General features: G+C 46.5%; 1 protein-coding gene across 1 annotated transcript; it reads right to left on the bottom strand.

The window, feature by feature from the left end:
- Positions 1-352: 352 nt before the first annotated feature.
- LOC111258323 lies at positions 353-2,392 on the bottom strand. The gene has a single exon (XM_022829497.1). The coding sequence runs from the start codon at positions 2,390-2,392 to the stop codon at positions 353-355; it is 2,040 nt and encodes a 679-aa protein (XP_022685232.1).
- Positions 2,393-27,238: the final 24,846 nt, after the last annotated feature.

Genomic DNA, 27,238 nt, shown 5'->3' with positions numbered 1-27,238 from the left:
TAAAATTAAAAAAAACAAAAACTCAAACACCTAAATGATACTTACTCCACATATTCCTCAACTTCGGCACAATTATTTAGCACATACCAAACTAACTTATTTAGGACAACATCATCAATGTACTGCCTCCTATCAGATCCAACAAGAGTAACACCATGCTTAAAAACAGATATGTCATTAGGCAATGGCACCTGTCTATCACTACCATCATCACGGTTAAATCTAGTGTCAATATCCTCCATATACCTAGAACAAAAAGTCAAGGTGTCACTTGCCATATATGCGTTAGCAATTGATCCTTCCGGTCTACCCCTGTTGCTTACAAAATTCTTCAAAGTGCCTAGCCGCCTTTCTATAGGATACATCCATCCGTACTGAACAGGTCCTCTAAGCAGTGCCTCATCAGGAAGATGGACGGCCAAGTGCACCATGACATCAAAGAGGCAGGTGGAAATATTTTCTCAAGCTTGCATAGGATCAATGGAATCTCTTGTTTCAGCCGTTTCACAACATCAATCCTTAGATTTCTACTGCATAGTTCCCTGAAGAAGGTCCCGAGCTCTGCAACTGCTTCATATACATCCTTCCTCACCAGTCCTCTTAGGCCAGCAGGTATGATTCTTTGCAGGAGTATGTGGCAAGAATGTGTTTTCAGCTTTCCCTGGACCTTCGAACCATCTTCACTTATGTATCTTCCTAGGTTGGCCGCATATCCATCAGGAAACTTGATACCTTTGAGAAACTTGCAGAATGCAATTTTTTGATCCTTCCCCAAGACATACGGAGCAGGTGGAGCAATGACTGAGTTGCCATGCTGCTGCAAGTGAAATTCAGGTCTTATGCCCATATCATACAAATCTAGCCTAGCATTGGTTGTGTCCTTGGTCTTGCCCTGTACATTGAGTAATGTGCCAAGAATGTTTTCACATATGTTTTTCTCTATGTGCATCACATCAAGATTATGTGGAAGCTTTAGATGTTGCCAGTATGGCAATCTCCACAACCCAACTTTGCGGCTATAAATCCTTGGACCCTCGTTGCGCTTCCTTTTATTTCCAGTAATGTTAGGATGCTTCCCTGGCCTGACATCTTTCACCTTCTCTAGCTCCTCTAGGACCTCCTCCAAAGTGAACTTGCCTGGCTCATCTTTGTTTTCACGCTTACCATTGAAAGCCAAACTTCTCCGCCATGCATGTCCCCAAAATAGGTAACGACGGTGTCCAATGTAACATATCTTATTCCTTATTGCCAGAGACAACGGATCCTTGTCGCAATGAATACATGCATAATACCCTTTTGTTGTTCGCCCGGATAACGTGCTCAGCGCTGGATAATCATGTATACACCATAGCATGACAGCACGAAGGTCAAACTTCTTACCAGTACAAGCATCAAAAGTGTTGACACCTTTCCATAGATCAATCAGGTCTTCAATTAGGGGCTCAAGGAACACGTCAAAATCCTTTCCTGGAGATTTTGGACCTGGGATGAGTAATGCCATAAAGCAGTTTGCTGGATTCACACATTCCCATGGTGGGAGATTCAGCTGTGTTAGAAGCACTGGCCACATACTGTACTGGGTACTCATGTTGCCAAATGGATTGAATCCATCGGTAGCTAAGGCAAGCCTCAAGTTCCTCGGGTCTCGTGCAAAATCTGGAAATTTCCTGTCAAAGTCCTTCCATGCTTCCCCATCAGCTGGATGGCTCATTACATTGTTGACTGGCGTCCTCTTTTTCTGGTGCCATTGTGTTTCTTCAGAAGTTCGCTTTGAAGCAAAAATTCTTTTCAACCTTGCCACAAGTGGAAAATGCCTCAACACTTTCTGTGGAACCTTCTTGGTCCCAGTTTCATCTTGCCATCTAGATGCCTTGCATACTGGACACACATTGTATTCATCATACCTCTTCCGAAACAACACACAATTGTTCGGGCACACATGGATTTTTTCGTAGCCAAGACCCAATTCTCTAAGATATTTCTTGGCCTCATCATATGATTTTGGCAACTCACTCTGAGGGTATCCTTCTGACATCAACTTGATCATCGCAGAAAATGCTGTATTGCCAATTCGATAACGAGACTTGATATACAACATCCTCACCAAAAAAGAGAATTTTGAGTGCCTAGATCCTGGGCTAAGTGACTTCTTCGCATCTTCAAGGACTCTTGCAAACATTGGTTGTTCTCCCTCTGCCTCTGCTGCAGCATACAACTCACCAATCATCTCTGGTACTCCGTGATCCTCATCATAGTCATCATCGGCCACATCCGCATGTGTCCCAAAGTCATGATCCCTTCCTTCGACATGCTGCTCCAAATTCTCCATGATGAATCCACCTCGTGTAAGTAGCTGACATTCCATAAATGTGTATATGGTCACTTGCCTCATGCTGAGACTGCATTTTTTGATTTAGACATTTGCTGCACGGGCAAAGTATCTGGCTGTCTTTGGGGTATCTTTCACTAACAAATTGCATGAACTCTTCGACTCCTTTCACATATGCAGGTGTGAACGGTGCCCCAAAAATCCAGCTTCTATCCATCTGTTGTGACAATACAATAAACATTGTGCAAAATCCTTAAATCCCAATAATATATTCAATGAAATTCTAAAACACATCAAAGACATACATACATGTAAAAAAAACTAAAAAAAATCAAACCTTGTACTGTACTCGTGCCACTCACGCCGCCGCAGCTCTGTTCCAGGCGTGGCGCCACTGATCGGAGCTCCTCTGCTCGCACAAAGTCGCCGGCCAGACCTGCTCTGTCCAACAGGCGCAGCAGCTACTAGGTGCTCCTCCACCCAACCAACGATCGCCGGCGTCGCCGCTGCTCTATCCCACGGGCGCCGCCGCTGCTGCGCCCTACGGACGTCGTCGCGATCAGACGTCACGGACGTATGATCGCCCAGTAGCCACGGACGTATACACGATCGTGTACAGGGCCCATCAGGCCCATCGATAAAAAATATTCCAAAATAACTTTTTATACCTACAAAAGGAAAAACGTGTACATCAGGGACACAAAGTGTCGAGAGCTCCAGCGGTAAGTGTAACACCCGCCATTTTTAGTCATCAAAGTGACTTTGAAGAGTTGGAAGCAAATCGAGAAGAAAAGAAAAAGGAATTGACCGAAAATCAAATTCGGGTCAAATTTGGCCGAAATTTGAATTTTTAATTTGAAATTCAGAAAAATTCGGCAAAAATATGGAATAGCAGTGTAAAGATGATTTGAACTTAAGGGTCAACAATTTGGAATAGTATTTGATCCTAAACACTCAAAAGAAATCAGAGAAGGAAATGAAAAGCAACGTTTACTATTCACCGTCCGAAAACAAGAAATCAGAAAAACAGCTCAGAGTCCATTTTGGAAATTGAGTTCTGACAAATTTCTCAAATAAGTAAATCAGGACAACTATACCATGTTGAAGTATGAACCTTGGACTCCTAAATCTAGGTATTGTTGATCAGGAATAGTGGAGGGAATCATTTTAAATAGAGGCCTAAAGTTGGCACTTTGTCACAATAGGCGACTTTGCTGGAATTTGGTTAAGTCTGAAAATGACATTGAGTACATGACTTTAGAACCAATTTCTGGAGAAATTTCCTTAAGAGTGAGCAGATGTTTTTGGACATTCGTGTAATATGGACTATGGAGAAGGTAAATGAATAGTTGTTGTCCAGAGAAAGTGGAAGGTTTGAATTCAAATTGGAGCCAAAAGTCAGCAATTGAGCAGATTTCGAGCTCCTTGCCGAATTAATTCTAAGTCTGGAAAACAGGATGAGTATCTATTTTTGAAACCGAATTCTGCCCAATTTTTCAAGTAAGTGAGCAAAGGCAACTAGACAGCGGTGAAGTATGATCCTTGGACATGTTTAATAAGGTGTTGTTGCTCAGAGATAGCGAAAGAATCAAATTTAAATCAGAACTCAAAGTCAGCACTCTAGCTATTTCGGCCAACTCTCGAGCTGCGTAAATTCTAAGTCTGAAACAGTGTTAACTAGCAATGTTTGGAGCAATTTTCAGGAAAATCCAGTGCAAAGGCTATATGGTTTCTGGTGCAAAATGGAATCCTTATTAGTTGTAGAACACAAATAGGGAGTGATTGGCCTATGTGGAATACAATTGGGCTACTGAAACTTGTGCCAAAGAAGGGTAAACGACCACATTGGAAGACTGTCGAAACTGAATCCGAAAATTCAGTTGACAGTAAAGTGACAGGAGCTTGGAGCTCCGAAATCTCGACCTTAGGGTGCTTAATTCGGTTGGAGGCCAATCCATCAAATGTAGTGCTCGGATTAATCTACAAGTTTGCTTAAAGGAGTTCTACGAGTTGAGATAGAATATCTTGAGAAATGAAGGGTTGAACAGATCGCTTTGAAAGGAGGAGATAAGAACAGAAAGATCAGAACAGAGCAGTGCCGTGCTGCCGCCGGCTCTTGCGCACGACCGGCCAGCACGACGGCCACGTCCACGCTCGTTCAGGTTGTCGAGGTGGATGGCATGCAAACGGTACCAACTTGGATAAATCAAGCTTCTGTGCCTATCCGTTTATCCCGTTGGATTTTACCGTGATGAACACAGAGCTCGAGCGAGCTAGCGCCAGCGCCGGCCAACACCCATGCCGCTGTTGCCCTTCGCGTCACCGCCAGCCAGTAGCTCCACTAGCCCCACCACGACGCCCAAGCTTAACCATTGCTCGTCTCCCTGCCGGCAAGCTTCGAATCGCCGCCGTTACTGTCCGCCGGCCACCGTCACCCAATCCACAAGGTGAGCTTCTAAATCGACTGATTCTTCTCAATTAACGTGCTTAGGGGCGTCCTGCGAAGGTGTGGGAGCTGTTGGGGTAGTCTAGAGAGCTGCTTGCGCCGTCTCCATGCGCCGCCATGGCCGGCGGTTGGCCAAGCCGCAGCCGCCCGTGGAGGGGCCGGCTCGGGCCGCCTCCCGGCGAGCTGACGGTGGGCGCGGGTGCGCCTGACCTGGGGCGCCGCCACCCCGTCCCTCTCAGCCGCCGGCGAGCCGCCGTGGCCAGGGCCCCGTCCCGTTTTGCCCCGCCGGCGTGCACCCCTGTTCTAGCGCAGGGAGGAAGAAGATACACCAGGGGGAGGAAGACAGGCCAGCCGTGCGACATGGGCCGAGGGAAAGGCGCGGCCTAGCTAAAGCCCGCGCGGCATAGAAGAAAAGGGAGAAAGAAAAGAGGGGCCGCCGTCCGTCGTGGGCCAAGGGGAGGAGGAGACAGGACGGTTGATGAACTTGGGCCAGGAGTCCAATTCTCGGTGGGGGAGGCCCAGGTGGGGCGAGAGAGAAGGAGAAGGCCAGGCAGCCATTTTGGGCCGAAAGAGAGGCGCCGGCCCAGCTGGCCGCGCGGCATAAAAGGAGAGGGAGGCAGGCGCAAGAAGGATAAGGGGGCCGGTCAACCGTCTTGGGCCAAAGAAAGAAATCGGCCTAGCTGGCCCGCGAGCGGTAAAAGAAAGAAAAAGAGAGCCGATGGGCCGTTTTGTCGCTTGAGAAAGAAATGAACCATGCGGCCCAAGAGGAATTAAAGAAGAAAGAAAAAGGTGGGCCGGCCGGAATTGAGAAAGAGAAGAGAAAAGGGAACCGGCCCAAAAAGGGAGCTGCCGTTTAGAGGCCCACGCGTCACGGGTTAAAAGTTGGCGGGCCACTTTTCGGCCCAAGGGGAGATTTCGGCCGTGGGCCCCACTCATCAGTGAAGAAAGGAGGGAAGAAATAGGAGACCGGATGGGCCCTAGGTGGAAGTGATAGTGGGTAGAAGAAGGTTAGGTGAGGAAAGTTTGGGCCGGGGGTTTTATTTAAACTTTAGGTTTTCTTTTACTAGATAAATAGATTAAATAGGGTTTTCACCATTTAATTCACAGGAAATTCTAGAAGTGTCCAAAATTAGTGAAACCAATTTTATTAGGATTGTTTTATTTTCCTTTATGCATTAAAATTCTTAAACCCTAGGAAAAATAATAAAAATTTAGGTATTTATTTAATGCCTTTTTACCTAAGGTATTTAAATAAATGCTTAAACTTTATTAAATGTATAAAACTTGAAAATGCTTTATTATCCACAAATTATTATTAATTCATAGGAATTAGGTTTTTGAGATTAGAAAATTATTATAATACTTTTAAAAATAAAAGAAGAGGTCTAAGGTAGGTTTAGTAAAGGAAATAAAAATGGTGGGCTAATCTTTAGGGTTTTTGTGTGTTGGCTTGCAACTTTATCATGATAAATTGTATAGTCCTTGTTGGCTTGCAACTTTATCATGAAGGAAAGTTGTATAGTCTTGTATTCAAAAATTTGCATCTCTAACTCTTGCATATACTGAATCGTAGACGTCACAACTCCTGGAGTGGGAATTCATGGAATTCAGCTGGAGAGGGACAACATTCGCGAAGTGTGGAGTGCCTCTTTTAATAAAGAAGTTTTCCGAAGAACTAACCTTTGTTGATCCCAGGCAAGCCCCGGTGCATTTATACCTATCTATTTTGGAGTCATTATTTCATGTGACTAGTTATAGGTTAATTGTTTATTGTATGCACTAAGTCTAGGAGTTGAATGAAACCTATTCTTGTGTATAATCATACCTTGTTTAAGGACATCTTTGCCACTTGTTCAAACCTTAGAAGACAACCCAAGTCTAGAATTGCTTACTTGCTTACATGCTTGGTTTACCAACCATAAGGAAAACTCTTAAGTCATACATGTTGCTTATGGAGGATAGTCTGGAATATGAAAACGGACAGAAGCTAGAGATGTAGTTCTGTCTGCTAGATTAATCTGGTTAAGGCCCGATCGTTGTCTTAACCGCTGATCAAGTGATAACATCTGATCACTTACTGGGTATGGGACCAGTAAAGCCCAGTAGATTAGTAAATTCTATGATCAGGAATGCTTCGTACCCGCATTTGACGTGCTGGAGATTGGCAGGGGTGTAGCCTGAAACTCACATGGAGATCAGGCCAGACGTGGGGTCCCATGTGGGGGTGCATCCCTAGGTCCGGGTAGTTGTATTCCTAATCATTGACTTTGCTAATCGAGAGGTTGTAAGATACGACCGGAACAGTCGTATATTGCTGGTGATCGGGGTACTCTCCTGCAGGATGTAAATTGATCCAGATCGCCGCAATTCTCGGTTATGAATGCACTTGATCACTGTTGAGCATCGTAGTACCAATTCATGCAATATAAAATCTCCTGTTGTCAAGTAATGTATGACTTAACCGTTGTGGTTGTTTTTACTTCTGTTATCATCTAGAATGGTTAGGTAATGACTTAACTCAAATAAAAGATAAAACTAAGGCCTCACTTATAGTAAGCTTTTTCGGCAAAATTGTGTCAACCAAGCACACCCAAAGGCCGACATGCATTCCAAAGAAAAACTATTATATTGGTTAGTCGGGTAAGACTTGCTGAGTACTTCGTACTCAGGGGATCCCTTGTTGTTGTTTTCAGAAAACCAGCAGGGACTCACCGAAGAGGAAGCCCCGAAGACCTAGGGTATCTTATGAGTCTCATGATACTCTAGATTGAAACTTAAATATTTGTTTTTCTTCCAGACTGGTTTTAAATTCTTAGAACCACACTGACCTTCATGATTAAGTTGTTTCAAACTATGGTTGTAATATATCGTACCTTGGTTATGTCTTTAAAAATGTAATATTTGTTGATATTATCCCATCGCGGATATTATCCTGATGTATGGCTATGAGACACGTCGTGGATCCTTCGAGGAGTCCTAGGGACACTCGACGGACTACCGGACTTATGCTGTTTTAGGTGCGTTTCGGATAATTGCTGTTCCGACAGCAATTAGGCGCACTTAAACCAGCTTAAGTTGGGCGGTTCCGCCACAGTAAGGCTCCTCCCTTTCTAGCATCAGGTCTCGGGTTCGATCCCCCTTGGCCCCTTGAGTCATTTTTTTGCAAGGGAGGGGGCAGACTGCTAGTGGACCAAGGGCGTGGGCCTACGGCGCCACGTGTACACCGCCACGCCCCGCTGGTGGGACCACATGGCCACTCCTCCATGTGGGACCTGCTGGTGGGACCACAATGCCACATCCTCAAAGTTGGGACCCACTAGTGGGTCTGCTTCGCCACGTCCTCCAGGTGGGACTCGCTGCTGGCTCCATTGAGCCATGTCCTTCGGGTGGTACACGACCCAACAAATCAATGACGATTTACTTTTGTTATTATATGACGATTATTCCAGTTTCGTCATTATTCTTCGCGGCAAAGCTCCGTCACCACTGACTAGTGACGATCCTACAACTTTCGTCATAGAATGCTACCATTCTATGACGAAATTTGCAACCGTCACTACCTAATCGTCATTGATGAAAACATTTCTACTAGTGGCCCTGGTCTACCGGTCTGCGCCCGAGGCCGACCCTTGTCTTGTGAGTCCGGATGAGTCCGACCCCCTACGCCCGAGGTCGGGCGAGGCAGAACCTTGCGGCGAAGGGTCGAGCACTCTCGACCTTAGGACCATGGGTCAGGTGAGGCGGAGTTCTGCTATCGAGGGGTTGGGAGTGTCCGACCCCAGGGCCCTGGGTCGGGCGAGACGAAGCGGGATGCTCCCTGCCCATGCCGAGCTGGCGGCAATCGTCATTGCTGCAGGTGGGCCTGGGCCTTCATGATTGTTATTTTAAGGGTCATTAGGAGGTCATTAATATTTCCCCCCAACACATGGCGAACCTAATCTCATGACATCCGCACACCACGAAGGTCACTTCCTTTGTCAGCCGTCCCCATCAATTCCCAGGCGCGCATCAGGTCTAAACTTCCCTTGGCATGCAATGCTCCATAGTCCCGACCTCTCGCCGTACTGTGACCGCACTTATACCTACATGATGCACCATGGGAACCTCGTTCCAGGGACAGCAGGGGTCTAAGCCACGCCCTAGTTCAATCAGGTACTAGGCTTCCCCATCCCATACTAGGTATGAGATTAGTACTTTTAAACACTTGATCATCAACACCAACACTTTCCAACCTTAACCAATTTCATGTAGACAGACGGGGCAATCCACCGACCACCAAAATAGTTCACAGGGCCCTGTCCCATCCATCGTCCTTATAGTGGTGACAAAGGAGAACAAGCAACTCCTATAACTCGCGAGTGACAGGGAATCACTTGAGTTTTACCGAGTCCTGTTTAAGCATTGAAACTACTCGGCCTATCATACTAGTGTCCAGATCAAAAGGGATCTAAGTCATGCATCTTTGGTTCCAAACAACTCCTGAACGTAAATGCACATACATACAACAGAAGGCATGTGCAAGTTTAGAAAGAATGAGTGATGCTCTAGGGCTTGCCTTCGAGCGGGGTGGAAGCGAACTGATCTTCGATGCTCTCGGCTTCAGCTCCTGCGTGTGGGCAGTGCGACTAAGGTATGACGGAAGGGCCGTAAGGCGTTGGGGCGCGTGGCCGGGGATCCGGGTGAGGCGATGCGCATGGGAGGCGAGGCAGTACTGGCACGGCAGTGGCCCATATTCGATCGCAGCGGCAGGCAGTGCGCCTGGCGCGGCCGGCAAGGTCTCGGGCGAGATGAGACGGGGCGGAGGGGTCTGCAGGGTGCTTCTGCACGCGATTGGGAAAGAGGCGTGCTGATCCATCTTGTTGAGGCTGGCGATTGGGCGAGGCGGCGCTTGCCGGTGAGGTTACGCCACACGGCGGCGACGCTCTGAAATAGGGCGCACGCGCGCTCTGGTGCTCTTTGTCTGATGGATCCGCGAGATTCCTTGCCGTGCCCATCTTCCAGCCTCTTGATCTCCCAATATCCGAACTGCACCACTTTGACTCCCTTAACAAGAGTTGTAGTACTTAGGCCAAGGCCCAACTCTTGTAATTGGACTGAGTCCAAAAATGCAGTGGATTCGGAGATCCTGGGCTCCAAAGTTCAGAGGAACACTAGTTTCGGGACTTAGAGAAAACGGCGTTTGTTGGGTTTCAGGGGTCGGGGCTGATTTGAGCTGCAGATTCAGGAATCTTTGAAGGTGAATTGGATCAAGGTCCAATTAACAAAGCTAAAGCAGGGACTTCATTCTCCAACTTCTATAAAGAGTTTTCTTGGCGTCCTGCTCAACTTTCCAAAGATAAACCCTCCCTAAGGCGCTATGTTGGGCTGAAAACCAGACTTAGCCGGTATAGCTCACAAAAGGCTGAGTCAACCGGATTAGGGGATTTGTCTTAAGATTAAACTTGGCTGAGTTAATCTAGGTTGTTACACTCATGCCCATTTGGAAAGGAGCCGGAGACGTTCGGCTTTGATATATCTAAGGTCGATAAGATCTTTGACTTATTGCTACAGGAAGGACAGATCAAGCTCTCACCCTACCACATAATCCCATCGGCCTATTACGTCTCAAGATCTACTCAACAAGTACCAAAGGGAATAGGAAGACATAAGGCACCAGGAAGAGATAATGCGCCGGCACGAAGACCACTAGAGGTGTCTATTCTTCATCCACTGTTGGGAGAACAACCTCAGATTGCCGTCGGCCGATAACTGTCCTGAGTGCAACGGCCAGTACCGCGGCAGCCGTCCGTTCAAGAGGTCACGCTCCGGAGATAGAGGACAAGAGCCAATCAGCAGAAATAGGCTCGAGCGAGATGACAGGCGCATTTCAGTGTGTGATTGGCTAGGGGCAGAGTAAATGAGCGTAATCGGTTGGGGGCAGAGCTAACACACATAATCGGCTGGGAGAGATGGCCGACATAAGAGTCTCTGACGAAAATACGTTGGGCCGAGAGATGGACTAGGAGCATATGAAACTGATGGGTAAAGCAGTGAACCCCAGATGGTGCCCAGAGGGTTTGACCAAATCCTTGGAGAGAAGGGTCCAGCGCTTGCTCCAATGGGAACAACAAGAGGAAGAACAAAGGCAAGCGTTGGACAAAAAAGGGGTCAGGTCTCAAGTTTGGCGACCCAGAAGAAAAGTCGATGAAGGAGATGATGATCAGGATTCGGCTGCCAACGTTAACATGGTATTCATCTTGCCAATGGAGTTTATGGCTCTCGCTGACCGCGATGACACAACAGAGGCAGAGGAGCGGATGTGTTTCAAAAACTCAGCAAAGGTGAAGAAGACCTGATGAAGATTGACATGATGCTCAAGGACTTCGAAGGCAAGATATCTCCAGCCCGGGGGGCACTCTGCGTCGACCTCATCATTGGCAGTAAGACCCCACCTACCACCTTTTTTGTCATTAACGGTAAAGGGTCGTACAATATGCTGCTCGGACGAGACTGGATCCACGCAAATTGTTGCATGTCGTTTACAATGCACCAGTGCCTCGTCTAGTGGATCGGTGACACGATTGAAGTAGTCACCACCTATTCCTCTTACAGCATTGCTGCAGCCGATGCGCAACAGTGGAGCTACGAGCACGTCAGATGCATATCTGGCAAGACCTAGGACACTAACTTCTTGAAGGTGTCCAATTTTGGTCTACGGCCGATCCAAGCAGTCGGCTCAGAAGAGTCCTCTTAATGGATGAATTCATCCAAGAAGATGGGAAGCTTGGGCACGGGTTTACGTCGGCCGATTTGTTAGAGATGGTAGTAAGCCAAGGCCGACATATATTAGTGCTAAGTTAGATCATGAGTATAAGTGTGAGTTAGTGAGTTTGTTAAGAGAGTTTAAAGATTGCTTTGCTTGGGAGTATCATGAAATGCCTAGTCTAGACCAATCAATTGTCGAACATCGGTTGCCCATAAAACCAAGATATCGGCCATATCAGCAGCCTAGAAGACGTTGTAATCCAAAAATTTTACCCGATATAAAGGCCGAAATCACAAGATTAATTGAAGCAGGGTTCATTCGGCAATGTCGATATGCCGATTGGATTTCTAATATTGTTCCTGTGTATAAGAAAAATGGAAACCTACGTGTTTGCATTGATTTCAGGAATCTTAACCAAGCTACGCCGATGGATGGATACCCGATGCCGACGGCCGATGTGTTGATAGATGCTGCTGCGGGACACAAGGTTATTAGCTTCATGGATGGTAACGCTGGATATAATCAGGTATTAATGGTTGAAGAAGATATGTCCAAAACAGCTTTCAGCTGTCCTGGGCATCTCGGTTTGTTCGAATGGGTAGTCATGACTTTCGGTTTGAAAAATGCTGGAGCTACATATCACAGGGCCATGAATTATATATTTCACAAGGTTATCGGTGTCCTGGTGGAGATTTAGATCGATGATGTTGTTGTCAAATCGAAGGGATATCGACAGCATTTGGCCGATTTATGCAAGGTTCTGGAGTGCACAAGGAAACATGGGTTGAAGATAAATCTGAACAAGTGCGCTTTTGGTGTTTCGATTGGTCAGTTTCTAGGTTTCATGGTCAACAAGTGCGGTATCGAGATCAACCAAAAGATTATTACCGCCATCAACAAAGTTGTAGCCCCACAAGACAAGACTAAGTTGCAATCCTTAATCAGCAAAATCAACTTCATCCGACGATTTATATCAAACTTGTCCGGACGAATTCAAGCTTTCAGCCCATTGTTAAAGTTGAAGCCCGACCAAGAATTTGTTTAGGGTCACGAACAATAGAAAGCATTAGAGGACATCAAACAATATCTAGTCTCCCCTACCGTATTGGTTCCTCCTCAGGCTGATAAACTGTTTAGATTGTATCTATCGGCCGATGAACGAGCTATCGGCTCAGTGCTGGTCCACAAGTTTGAAGGAAAAGAAAGGGTGATTTATTACGTCAGTAGAAGACTCTTGGACGCCGAAACCAGGTATTCTCCGGTGGAAAGGTTGTGCCTTTGCCTATATTTCTCTTGCACTAAACTCAGGCACTACTTATTATCGGCGGAATGTGTGGTCGTGTGTAAAGATGATGTCATCAAGTACATGTTGTCACTGCCGATCTTGAAAGGAAGGATTGTAAAATATATTCTAGCCCCCTCGGAATTCGATCTAAGGTATAAATCGACCAAGGCCATCAAGGGTCAGGTAATGGCTGACTTTGTCGCCCAACACTGTGGATCAGAAATTACTGTCGTTGAGCCGGCTCCATGGACTTTGTACTTTGATGGATCTTCATGTTGGGTGGGGTCAAGAATCAACATAATCCTCATATCACCTCGGGGGGCAAGTTATGAGTTCTCTCTGCTGATTGAGGCTTCCGCTACTAATAATCAACCAGAGTATCGGGCTGTCTTAAAGGGCATCCAATTGTTGAGGGAAATCAAGGCTGACGCGGTGGAAATATTTGGGGATTCCATGCTTATCGTGGATCAGTTGACTGGAAAGTGTGAGTGCAAGGATGATATTCTAAGGAATGCCTCCAGTTGCTCAAAGAATTCAAGACCGTAACTATTGAACATATCCCCAAAGATTACAACGAGGAAGCCAATAGACTTGCCTAGCACAAATCTAGTTACCAGCCGATTCATGGTGCCTTGGCTCTAGAGCTGGCGGCCGACGACTGGAGGACGGAGATCGCCGACTATTTAAAGGATCCATCCAAGAAAGTTGATCGGCGGATACGCTTCCAAGCCACAGAATATGTGTTACTTGAAGACAAATTGTTTTATCGAATGATTGATGGACTGTTGCTCAAGTGCCTTGGCGTTGAAGAGGCAAAGACTTTGATGGGTGAAATTCATGAAGGGGTATGTGGGGCCCATCAATCGGCTTTCAAGATGAAGTAGATGATTAGAAACAATGGGTATTACTGGCTGACAATACTTGAAGATTGCTTTAAATATTATAAAAGCTGTCAGGATTGTGAAAAATTTGGCAACGTCCAACAAGCCCTGGCCTCGGCTATGAACCCAATAATAAAGCCGTGGCCATTTAGGGGCTAGGGAATTGATCTCATCGGCTAGGTCTATCCGCCGTCAAGCAAAGGGTATAAATTCATATTGGTGGCGACTGACTACTTCACCAAGTGAGTTGAGGCGGTTCCTTTGAAAATTGTGACATCGGCCAACATGATCGAGTTCGTGAAGGAGCACATTATTTATCGGTTTGGTATTCCTCTGACCATCACGACTGATCAGGGGTCAATGTTTACCTCTGGGGAGTCCGAGGAGTTCACTGCCAGTATGGGGATTAAGCTGTTGAATTCTTCTCCATATTACGCTCAGGCCAATGGTCAGGCCGAGTCGTCCAACAAGGGGATTATTAAGCTGATTAAAAGGAAGATCGAAGAACAACCAAGACGGTGGCATACGATGCTGAATGAGTCCTTGTGGGCTTATCGGATGCTTGCCACGGTGTCACCAAGGTGTCCCCTTATCAGTTAGTATATGGGCATGAAGCAGTATTACCTTGGGAGTTGAAGACTGGGTCTAGACATGTGTCACTTCAGGATCAGTTGTTAGTTGATGACTATTCCGCCCTCATGAGGGGAGAATTGGAAAATTTGGCGACTCAGCGGCTAAGGGCTCTGATCAGCATTGAGGAAAATAAGAAAAGGGTTACCAGGTGGTATGACAAGAAGGTCAAGGTCAAAAAGTTTTCCCAAGGGGATTTAGTCTAGAAATTTGTCCTGCTGATAGGATCCAAAGATCCCAAGTATGGAAAATGGTCGTGCCATATCAGATTAGCCAATGTGCTCCACGAAATGCATACATGCTGGAGACTTTTGAGGGAGAAAATTTACAAGGGCTCTGAATGGAAGATATTTGAAAAGATACTACCCCAGTATATGGGTAGGCGCTTAGCCGATGATGTAGCATATCAGGCTTTTACAGCCGACGCGTACTGATATGTTTTCACCTAGCCGATGCAAGAGGCATCGCCTTAAGATCAAAAGAGGTGAAAAAGTACAATGATTTAATGGCGTTTTGATTGAACTTTATTCATATCAATATCCTTCTAGAGTTGATCCAATTCGATTTGGAGTTCTGTGTTCTCCTCCTCCACTTCTGCCGTATCGTCTTCGAGAGCAACTTGACGGGGCAGCTGATGGCTCCTTTTGACTGGTTGCCAGGTTTGCCTTCTAGAAGCTTTGGCCTCGATGTCGTCCACAATCCTCTTGATGTTCATGGGAAGGTGGTCTCTGAGTTCCTCGTGATGAGTTTGGATCAAGTATTTGTTAGCCTGAGTGAGCGGTTAATCGGAGTGGAGGATCTCAATGGCTCGTTCAAGGTCGCGGCTGAGTCAGTTTTGATGCGAGAATAATGGATGGTCAATTGACAAAGGGATCGGTCGAGAGGTAGGAGATTAATTTTGTACCTGATTGATAGAAGAGGAGAAGGCCATCTTGGTCGCTCGATCGAAGATTTGAAAGTGTGTGCAAGGAATGAGTTAATGGGTGCTTTGTGAATGCCTTCGGAAGGGGTGCGAGGGGTTCATATTTATAGAACAAAATGGCGGTGGACAATGGTCGGTAAAAGGAGGGCATTTAAAGAAAGTGACCGTTGAGTCATAAAAGCTGCATGAGAACTGTCCAGACTTGCATTCAAGACTGGAACGCCAAAGGTATCAACATTACACAAGATATTCAAAGGCTGGCAGAGTTCATTACGACTGTTCGAGAAGATTGTTTATGGCCTCAATCGCTCACAGGCGAACTTGGTCGACCATATCCAACACTCGCTGATCGTCATCGGCCGATCCTGGGACTTTTGGCGCGTTGCGATGAAGACGAATGGCCTCGTGAGCGAGGGACTGCCTTTCTTGTTTTAGATCGACAATGACAGTTGGGAGATCTTCAAGTTTCTTTTCTTCGGTGATGATGGCTTTTACGACCAGTTCCATTTCCTTGGTGAGCTCTGCTCTACACCGTTTGAGCCGGTCTATTGCACTGAAGATGCTCGGACGAGAGGTCTCAAAGAGGCCGATCCGCTGGTGTACCTCTTGTGCATGGTGCTTGTAGGACTCTTCTTCTTGACGCACCATCTCCAGCTTAGAATGATCGGCCATGTGTCGCAAGGCTCTAAACATTGGAACCTACATGGTTTCGATATAAGCTGCGGGTGTTAGAACCTCTTCTGCGTCTTCTGGGACTTGGCCATTAATCTCGTTGAATATCCGCCGTATCGGTTCGGCATCTTCCGCCAATTGGCTGATGTTTTCCTCATGGAGGGTATGCATGTTTTGAAGCTTGGCACGGACATCTTCTGGTATCGAGCTCAGAGTTATTTGGTGCGATGCGACTTCTTCATCATCAGAGATCGCAATTGCAAAGGAGAAGAGGCTGTTTTTTGGCGTGTCATGTTCCTACAGGGATGTGGGAAAGTGTTTTAGCCGATAGAAGTAAAAAATCGGTTGATACAGAAAGTGCTTACCTCCTTCAAACGAATCTCTTCTACCTGGGTTGGCAGAGTCGTTACTCCCATCTCAGAATCCTGCGAAGCTGGTCATCAGAGGGGGAAGACTCGATGATGATCAGCTCTCTAGGAATAGCCGGTAATGTGCTTGGACCAGCCTCCTGGAAGAAGAAAAGGGAAGCATTTATAAGTATAAAAGAATGCTGGATCTAAGTGTAAGTCTCAGTTTTCTTACCTCTGGCATGCACGAAGCCGACGGTGGCACAAGGAGAACGACTGATGTATCTGGAGCATCCTATGCCAAGAATCAGCCGATTTTAGTTATAAAAATTGTGGAGACTAAGGGAAGAGCATGTTCTTTACCTCAATCTGAAGATTTGTAGGTGACACAATTTCAGCTCGAGTATCGGCCGATTGAGGAACAGTCTGCTCCGAGATAGGTTGTGCGGCCTGTTGAGAAGAAACAAATTTAGTATTGGTGACACATATGAGGAAGTCAGAGTAGAAAGATTACTTGTATGGCTTCCACCAAGAGTGATGCAGTCATCGACCCAGCTTCTGATGCTGCCAGGGGATCAATGTCCTGAATTGCCGACGAGACATTTGCTTGGATTGGTGCAGCTGAGGGCTCGGCCGATGTTGCTGCTGATTGGTAGGTTGCCCGAGTTGTCACCGATTCAGTACAAGCCCGTACCCTACGACTTGTCTTCTTTGTGGTAGACATTTTGAGCTTATGCTTCAACCGGCGAGTGGCTACGTCTTCCAATGATGGGGCGTGATAGCCGATGAGAGGGTACAGCATGTACGGATGATGGGCCTCTACCAGTCTGCCGCTCCGACTATGCATTGGAGGTACTTGGCTATCAACCTGCGCAGAGAAGAAGGACAACAATGAGAAAGTTCTGCGGCATATGAGAATGTTAAGTAAGGAATCGGTAGAAAAGCATTGTTACCTCTATTGTTTTTCTTTGGCCTTGGACACCTGCCCGGAAGTCCCACTTTTGGCAAGTTTCTTAGCCTTCGCTAGCACTTACGCTTCTTACCTTTCTGGACTGTCATCACATGACCAGAAGTCTTCCTAAGACTCACCTCTACTGTCTTAAGCATCCCATGCAACTCAGTCAATTGCAGTATCACATCGGTGGCGAGATCGTCATTGAGGGGAAAACCCAGTCTCTGCAAGCTCTCAATGTATCCAATCATCTTAATCACATGAGGGCTAACTGGAGCACTTTTAGGATCGATCTATCTAGGATTGATCACAGATTGAAGTTTGATGCACTCGACATTTCTACAACAGTAAGATATGCAACGGTTTGGACTTCTTTTATTAACACTTTTAATGAAAGAATTCCTACTATGTTGTGCGAATGTCCCTCGGCGTTGCATAGCAGGATGAGATCCAATGTTCCCTATGATACTAGTGAGCTTTGGCATCACCGCTAGCATCATAGTGAACAAGGTAGGCAATAATTGCCAATCGCATCCAATGCGACTCGTTTGTTGGGCGACATCATATGTCTCGGCTCCCAACACTTATGCCCCAAAATCCAAGTCCAACTTGATAGCTCTGTCAAGCAAACCAACACTATGTCGTGGTGTCCAACACCACCCAATGGATCAAGGTAGAAGATGACACCCTACTTTGGCAGACCCATCACCTACTAACAAGACCCTAATGGTGCAGCTGTTGGAAGGGCATAAAATCTTAATTTTTCGTGAGGAATTTATCATGCTCATCATAGGCAGTGCATAATAATAATCATCACATATAATCAAATTATTGTGATAGCATGGTCTTTCTTCGTCCAACGAAAATCAGCACATGCCGATGACCGCTAGTATGCACGCCTACACCGAGATGTCGCATCTTGGGCGCCTTCTCCAAGGTACGACATTCACCGAGTCGCTTCGCTCATGACAAAGAATTACATAATCTAATTCAGCTAATACACGCTAGTAGCTAAAATAAAATAATACATCACATGAGTGGCATGCAGGCCGAATAGGAACAACCTCAACCCGACTTTAATAATTTGTGACACGCATGCCACATGAATTTATTACACACAAATCATCACATGATTTTGAGACCATACCTTCACATCATTCTCAGCAAAAACGAGTTAGGCGTTTCTACGAACGATGCAACGCGTCCCCCCCCCCCCCCCGTTATTTTTTAAAAAATACGATCTAGTCCCGTCAGCCGATAACGGATAGAACAGATTTTTCGCATGATTACAGCAAGCTAACACACATGCTGTTCTAGCTGACATAGCCATTCACGCCGCGTATCGATTGCTTCGCTACACGAACTCACAACCTCGTGGTCAACCGCGCGACGCTCGCGCGCCGTTGTAAAGACGGCCAGTTAGCCAGTCACATAATGAGGAAGCAAGAACGGAGTAATACAGTCTGATTCGCGCGTAACGCTATTCGCCAAAATGATTTGATCTACAACCAACCATGCAAAGTTTTTAATCTAGATCAAAACAACACAAGCACAACCCTAGTACCGCTGTTAGAAAATGCGGTTTTCTACTCGTTACCACACAAAAATAACCGCGTAAACATGATCACTTGCGAGTAGATGATCATAGATTATACCTTCGCTCGTCGTGCATCGTAGCAGAAGTCTTAATGAAGCGCAAGTGGTTGATCCGATTGACGTTGAGGAAGTAGTCGTACAATCTAACGAAGTGCGCAACCAAACGACACCTCTATGGCAGTCCACATTACAGGATGAGATGACGAACCGAAGCGTGCTAGCACTCCACGGCACGTACTCGGAGATTCCCGCGATCAACCTTTGGTCCGGGAGAAAAGACTGCAATAGCGCACTACTTGCGTGTGAGAGCAGCGGCGGCGGCAAACCAGTTCCTGGTGCGTGCGGCGGCGCACCAGCTCTAGGTGTATGCGGCGGTAGGTGGGAAAAGTGAGTAGGGTTAAAAAAACTTGTGGCCGGTAATTAAGTATTTATAATACTTGCTTAATGGGCCAGCAGTTCAGATTGGGCCACGCGCATCCAACAGTTGGCTCTACTCTTTTCAACGTCAAATCTGAGGACCAGAATCGACAAGAGTCAGAGGTCAGCCCGAACGTTGAGGAGTATTGCCACTTCAACATTTTTACTGCCAACTACAGAGGATGTAATGGATATTGCTTCGGAGATGCAGAACGTTGGAGATGTGCATGTGAGTCTTTACTGACACAGCTTGACTTTCACCTTGAAAAAGTTAATGGCGGTCAGAAGGAGGATGGAAAGAAGTATCCTTTCGTTGACTGCAACCACAGCATGGGCTTGCATGCTCAGCACGTATGAAAACGTGTCCACCTCAGGTCATTTTTTCACCTCCACGGCTCCACAAGGAGACCAAAGTGGGACCCACCCAGGCAACCAAGTTGGGGCCCATAACCGCTTGAACACTGGTGATGGGAACCACCGGTGAGGCCTGAGCGTCGAACTCGTCGCCGACCAGCGCCTCCGCGAATCCCCAGCCACTTGCGCCCACTCCGGCCACGGACCCAAACAGCGCTGCCTTGCCCACAGGAACTGCCGCAGACGAAGCACGGTAGTACCCCCAACCGGAGAAGGTAGGGATACAGGCACATGCCGTGCCATTCGGCAAGAGGGAGCAGAGGTGATGTCTTCTTATCGCGGAGCCCACTGAGCAGCACCACGCCGCCCCCGTGGCCACTGAGCATGGGGAGAAGATGAAGGGAGAGCATAAAGGGCTTTATTGGATCACTCACTTCGCCATGGTAGTGGAGACCACGGCCGGCAACCATGCCGGCGAGGAGCCCGCCCACCACCACCCAAGACAAGGGAGAGGACTACCATCCTCGACTGCATAGCCATACGACAAACTGAAATAGGTAGCTACTCCTACGAACAACTAAAGAGCAAAGGCACCCGGACTCGCCGCCGGCGAGGACGCCGGAGGAGAGGAGGGAGAGGGTCAGAAACTGGGAACTACAGAGAAAACGCAACCGGCAGCCTTTGATCCGGTCTGGGCCTAGGGGTCCTTATCAACTCCCTTTATTCCGGCATCCCTACCCTAGCCAACCGTGCGGGCCATGTCACGCTAAAATCGCGACCGGACGTCTGGCCACGACCGATCTGGCGGCCTCGGGGCCGCCACGCGGCGCACGGCCTCGCGGGGAGCCCCTCAGGTCCACGGCGTATGGGATCGGGGTTCGGGGGAGGCCCTTGGTGTACAGTAAATGTGGCCATTTTTCTTGCGGCGTGGCCCTGTGCTCCAGGATATTCCTCCACCAAGAAGAGGAAATTCGGAGATCGTGCTGGTTTTGTGGAAAGGCACCCGCCTGGTGCTTTGCGGGGAGCCCCCTGCCACCGCCGCCCGCCCCCGGTGCCTGCCCGCGGCCCGAGGTGCTCTGTCCTGAGATGCAGCGCCACATGTCCGCTTTGTGCCCCTGGGGCGATCGCTAGACTGCGACGCGGCCTGGTAATTGGGGGTCGTCCCGGAGCCCCTTAGGCCTAGCCGGGGCTGCCAGTGGAGCACGCCATTTTGCAAGGAGCCCCTCAGGCCCTCGCCTTATCAGTTCCGGGTCCGGGGGTTGTTCCGTCCCGAGGTGTTGGGCTATGTCCCTTCGCCCTGCTGGCTGGGAGCCTCGAGGATAAGGGCGTGCTTGACTACCCCACGTTTGTTTATGCTAGGTACATTAAAATTTGTTGCTATCGGCGGTGGTGGCGTGTACGTGTGTATCGGTGCAGTGTTGGCATGCTCTTTGCTACGCCGATGTGTCCTTGCTTAATCTAGCACTTGAAAAGTCAAAAATGCCCTTTAGAAGCTCAATTTAGGGGTAATTTAAAATTTGAATTTAATATAACAACTTGAAATTTTGTCAATCTAAGAGTTGTAGAACTTTACAAACCAAACAACTTTTCTTATTGGAACTTTGAGTGATTTGGAGAGGAAGAGAGTCAAAAACCAGATTTAAACCCAGTGGCAAATCAACCTCATTTCAAAAATGCTAAGTGTTGAAAGTAGTGCTGAGTAGGGTACTTTAGATCTGGACTTGACTTGGAGCTTTTACAAAAGTTTTAGAGTAAACCTTGAATAACAACTTTGTTAAATTGAGCTTAGACTAAATCATCCTAGAACATGCTCAAATCCTAGGCTAAACTCAGCATAATTCTTAAACTCAGCCCTTGAACTCTAAGTCTAAAACAGTGAAAGACATCATCTTGGCATGCAGTTTTCTCACAAAATTTAAACTGAGCCCAAGCTAAGCCCTTTCAAAGTTGGAGTCCTGAGTGTGTAATACGACTCCACTTATTCGACCAAGGCCCAAAACTCAATAGAACCTTTCCAAAACTTGAGTCAAAGTCAGCCAAAATAGTCAACTCAGCCCAAAACATGAAAATCAGCTAAGTCTGAATTTTAGGTGTTCCACCAAACTTTGAAGCCTTGTATCTTCAAATCTAGCTAGATTTCGAACCCAAGCCTTTTGTAGAAGTTGAAGCTGGACCTTAGGATAACAATTCATAGTTTGGGAAAATTTCAACCCTATTTGGCCCTTCGCTTGAACTGCGTCGCCCCCTTCGCCCAAAGCGCCGCCGCGGCGTGTCCCTTCCTCACCGGCGAGCTTCGCCACACCCTATCACCAATGCGATGGGATGAGGCAATGCCTGAACCCGCCAGTAGAAGAGTGAGCTGATCCTATCCTCTGGCCGTGATCTCCTTCGCCCAACCCGCGCCTCGCTTCGCCCCACCTCCCTCCGCCATGGCGATGCCGCCCGCTGGCCGAGCTCCCTCCGCCAACCCGCCGCTTGACAGCGACAACTCACACGCAAAGCTCTGCCAATCCGCCCGCTCGACAAAGCCGCTCCTGCGCGCTTGCAATCACGCCGAGCCAATGGTCGGGAGATTTTCTCCCCGCAGCCCCGCTTCTTTCCGCCAATGCTCGCCGCCGGCCAATGGCACCGCCCAGCCTTCCTTCCCCGCTCACCTCCGGCCATGTCCGGCACCAGCATTTGCCCCGCCTCACCCCTCCACATCTCCTCAGGCCTATAAAAGGTAGGACTGCGCCGCCCAAGAGCTCACCCGCGCCGTCACCCCCTGCCCACTCCTCTGCTCCGCAAGCCGCCACGCTACCCTGCCGTGGAGAGCCTCTACCCACGCAGCGCCGCCACTTGCCACCATCCCCACTAGCTTCCCAGCAGCCCCGTGGAGCTTTCCCCGCCGCCCGTTGCCCTCCAGCGACGTCGCTGGCGTCGGAACACTCGAGCTCCACCACCGCCGCTCGTGTTTCCTTCCCCACCTCCGTTCGCCCTCTCTGAGCCATCACCGCCACCACCACCTTCTTCAACCCTACTCGAGGTGAGCTCATACGTGTCCCCAGCCTCTCATCCCCTTGGATTGCGCGCTAGAATCGCCGGATTTCATCTCGTTCGCCGCCGGTTGCCATAGGGTTAAGGTTGTGAAGTTCAAAATTTTGTAGGGACCTATTTGTTAGAGTTAAGGGCTTATCTACGAGACTTTGAAAACCTTAAGGGCCCCGGTGTAAAACTGCCTCAGTTTATTTGATTTATTTTGGCAGATAAACGGATGAGCTTTAAAAATGCACAGAAAAATTGGAAAAATACAAAAAATCAACTTTGCTGGACTCAATGAAATGTGTAGTTTCATAGAAAAATAATCGTGCACATGTTGCTATAGAAATGTTCTACTTATGATTTATTTCTTGTTTAGGCCTTTTAATGCATAGTAAATCAAGGAAAAAATGCACAAATAACAAATACAACTCTGAGATATTTGTTTCAGTGAGTAGAAGCTTAGAAAAATAATTAGAGCCCTGGCATAGATGTTTAAGTCACTATTTTAGTTTTATCTTTGTAAGCTAGGGTTAAATTTTTCTTTTTGCATAAGTAATGTAATCCGTTATAGAAAAATATGAAACCACCTGGGTTAAATCACTTATGAAACATACTTGCTAGGAAAAAATATCAGTCACTGAATGAAACTTGACAAGACAGGCTTAACTTTTTGCACAAGTTAAATCATAGCAAAATATGGAAAATAGATGTCCTTCACCAAAAATCATGGAAAAATCACAAAAGCTCCTGTCACCCCTGGGTAACCTCCTGTAAAAATATCAGAACCAAACTACTGCTAGAGCTGGAGTTAAAAATAGATCCCTATGCTATGCCATAGGGTACCGTTTTAATTTTAATTAATTATGTGGAAGCTCAATGCATCCAAAATTTTTAGAGTAGCTCACTGATGTGATTAGGAAGCCTCTGAAAAATTTTCAGAACCATATCTTATAAGAAGTTACCAAAAACATTTATGAAAGTTAAACCCAAATAGAAAATGAATAAAAACCATTAGGTAATAGTAAGGGTAAAATGGTAATTTGGATGAGGTACAGAAAAACATTCAGAAATAGGATAACTTTCCAATTGGACCTTGAGCAACCCTAGAGTGACCCCACCTTTCTTGTGAAATCTAAGTTGTAAAACACTATATGTGTACACAATCACCATCAAATACACCCGAGGTTTAAAGCACGAAATTACTCATCTAGTGTATAAAGTTTAATGTTTCTCAAAGTGTAGTGGTAATTGCACTTAATATGTGTTTTTCAACTTGAATTGCATCTTGCTCGCACACTTGTGAAACTTGAACATTGCATATGCATCTCGTGTAGAAGCGAACCTTGCAGATGGAACCTACGAGTTGACGCCTGCTGCCGAGGAAGGATCTACAGAGCTGCACCCCGTCGAGGCCTAGCAAGAGATCCCAGAAGCTGCTAGTGACTCTCTCACTAACATAATTCAGGAAGGCAAACCCCGGAGCATAACCCTGATTTCTAAAATTATGCACTACTTATGCTAGTTATGTTTGTGCATTATGTTTATAGGAGTTGCTTGAAACCTTAGTTGCATGATCTTAGGTACCTTTGGTTGAACACTAGTATGGTAGGCTGAGTAGCTGCAACGCTAAATAGGACTCGGTAAAAGTTGAGTGATTTCCTGTCACTCGCGAGTTTATAGGAGTTGGTTGCTTGCTCATGCTATAACCATAAGGATGACAGACGAGACCAGAATTGGTTCCGGCTTGGTGGTTTTGTCCCATCTGTCTAGTGGTGAAAATGCTAAGGTCAAAATGTGTCGGCGTTTGCAGTCAAGTGTTTGAAAGTAACAAGCTCATACCTAGTATGGGATAGAGAAGCCTAGTACCTGATTGAACTGGTACATGGGTATACCTCTCCGCTCTCTCTGGAACGGAGTTTCCCCTGGTGCACAATGTGGGTACAAGTGCAGTCACGGTACGGTGAGGTTCCGGGACTGTGGGGCATTGTATCCAAGAGAAGTGGGCCCTGGCCACGTGCCTGGGGATTGATGGGGACGGTTGACAAGTGAAGTGGACCCGTTGTGGTACGCGGATGTCATGGGGTTAGGTTCACCTTGCAAGGTTAAGAAACTCGATTCGAATTGTCTACCGCTCACAGTTTGAGACTGCTTGACTACTGTGCTGCACTGAGTAAGAAGTGAAACAAAGGATAATGAATAATATTGATGCTTGATTAAATTTCTTGATCACATGCTTGCTTAGAATAGGTGCTTACCTAGAATGGTTAAACCAACTAGAACCTGCTGCTAAAACTTGAAAGTAAGGACCTACTTTAGAAGCTTTTGGCAAACAAACCCCTGAACCAAAAAGCCTTGCATGTCTAGAAGTTGGTGGAGTAGTTACCACCCGACGGTTAAGTCTTTCTAAGTATTAGCATACTCAGCCTTGCTTGTGGCTATATTTTTAGGTAGTGCTGATTTTGAGGAAATGGTTGCTAGTTTGACTTGGCCGACCCAACTCCCTCCGGGTTGGACGGACGAGTGGAAACCATCCTCAGACAGCGTGGATCGTGAGAATTGATATTATGGTTGGCTTTGCTATGGTATTATGTATTGACGTTTAGCTTTCGCATGTTTTACTTCTTCGTTGTTTGAAACCGTGCAAACTGTGTCTGAATTTCACAAAACTTTGATGTAATAATTGTTAACTATGTTAATATGATGGGAATGTTGTAATCTCTGTAACCACTCACCTTCGTGTGAGCAATGCTTCTTGATCCTGTATATGTGGTTTATCGGATGCAATCTGATGGATGACTAAGTTGGCTTGTGTTAAGGTGCATGATCGCGTGTTAGGCGACTTAAGTGCACTTTAGCTAGGTTAATTTAGGCGGGTCCACCATAGCTGGTATCAGAGCTATAAAATATATCAGAGAGAACAATAGACCCTAAACACCTTTTTCTAAATGGTACCTTAACGAAGATATAGTAGAAATAGATGAATTCTGTAAAAGGTGTGTGCTGCTTGCGTTGTTTTCCCTTGGATACTTTAGATCTTACACCTAATCCGTCAATGTTGCATCTACTTTTGTTTGTGTTTGCCAGTCTTGGTGATGATTTCACGAAAGTAGATTGGATTGTCGATGAACAAGGTGGTGACCACCATAGGTCTGGTCAATTGCCGTTGAGAGTGTGTCTGAACTTTGACTTTTAGATCCTTGGGATGTCGAGGTAACTTAACTTTTCCGTTTCCCGTGTGGTTTCAATGCTGGCGTATGCCATAGCATTTTGTTGCGGTGTGTACCTGTTCCTCTTGTAGGCTACCAGCTTTCTGTGTACTGTGATGGTAGTGAGGATTAGCGCCGCCCAGCCATGGTGGTTTTCGTCCTGTGCTAGATGCTACATGGCTTCTGCTCCGTATGGATCCGAGTATCATTGTAGCAGTGGCTGCACTTCTACTACTGCTGTTCCTAAGTACATTTTTTTTGTGGCAATTGTTTTGTTACTGTTGTTCTTCCCCCTGATTTTTCGTGGTTGTAGGTATCAGCTCTGTTTAATTTATTCCGATGGTACGGCTGCTGCCGAATTTGTGCTATTTGGAAGGGTAGCTCAGCAAGTGGTTGGCAAGTCTATTATGGCTCTGTTGATGCTAGATTTTGACACGTGTTTTGAATCGGCGTTAGGGAAGGAAAAGATTGGCCGATGCGGCGGATTAAAAGCTACAGTTGGGAATTGGCCAATTGGTGCTACAGTATATCGGCCAATTGGCGAACGTAGGTGATGAAGGTCGGCCATTTGGAAGGTTGGGGCAGCTGGGCCAACATGGGCTTAAGGTGGGCCAAAGAAGAAGACAGAAAGAGATTGGCCCGTGGGAGTATGATAACCAACTCCGATACAAGTTGTGTTTGTAAATATTTATTATCGTTTAAAATTAGAGATAGATCCTAGTCGGTTAGGAAATCAGTTGTAACAGGCTATAAATAGCCATCTCTAGAGATTTGTAAAAAATACATCAATCAATACAAACAATCTACTTTTTCATCATACTTTACTTTCAAGTCAGTGACTTCGCCAATACATCTTTTCTTTCACGAGTTCGTACGGGTTGGCAGGGCTACATCGACACGATCTCCGGTCGATTTGTAAGTTCTGTTTACCGAGTAATATCTAAGCTTTAACTTCGGGCGCAGCACTGTCGTTTCGTTTAGATTTATTCACCAGTTATCGATATTAACTAAAACTATAGGTTTTATCTATTATTTTAGTTTTATCATCAGTTATCTAGCTTGAGATTCGAACTGTTGGCTTCGTTATTGTTATTCTTATTTATCGCCGTATCGCCGATTAGATCTATTTCAAGTGTAGCATTTGTAGTGTTATTTAGCCTACTCTAGTAGTTTCTTTACAATCGCTACGTGATTATTGGTTGCTCTATAGCTAGTCATCTCCACAGTAAATCGACCGATTCGCTAATACATTTTTCAATACAGATTGGAACTTTAGCCGATCGAAATGCTTGGAATTTAATACGTTTGTGTGACGACCGGCCCTAAATCTTCCAAGTTAATCTTAATCCGAGCCCCTGATCACCTGCCTTAAGTTTTTCCAAAGTCTAAGTGTTCAACCTCTCGACCGGTCCCGACCCCTGAGACCCGACCCCTC

This window comes from Setaria italica, chromosome VIII, assembly GCF_000263155.2.
Source record: "Setaria italica strain Yugu1 chromosome VIII, Setaria_italica_v2.0, whole genome shotgun sequence".
NCBI lineage: Eukaryota > Viridiplantae > Streptophyta > Magnoliopsida > Poales > Poaceae > Setaria > Setaria italica.
This window is presented reverse-complemented; position numbering and strand designations above follow the sequence as displayed.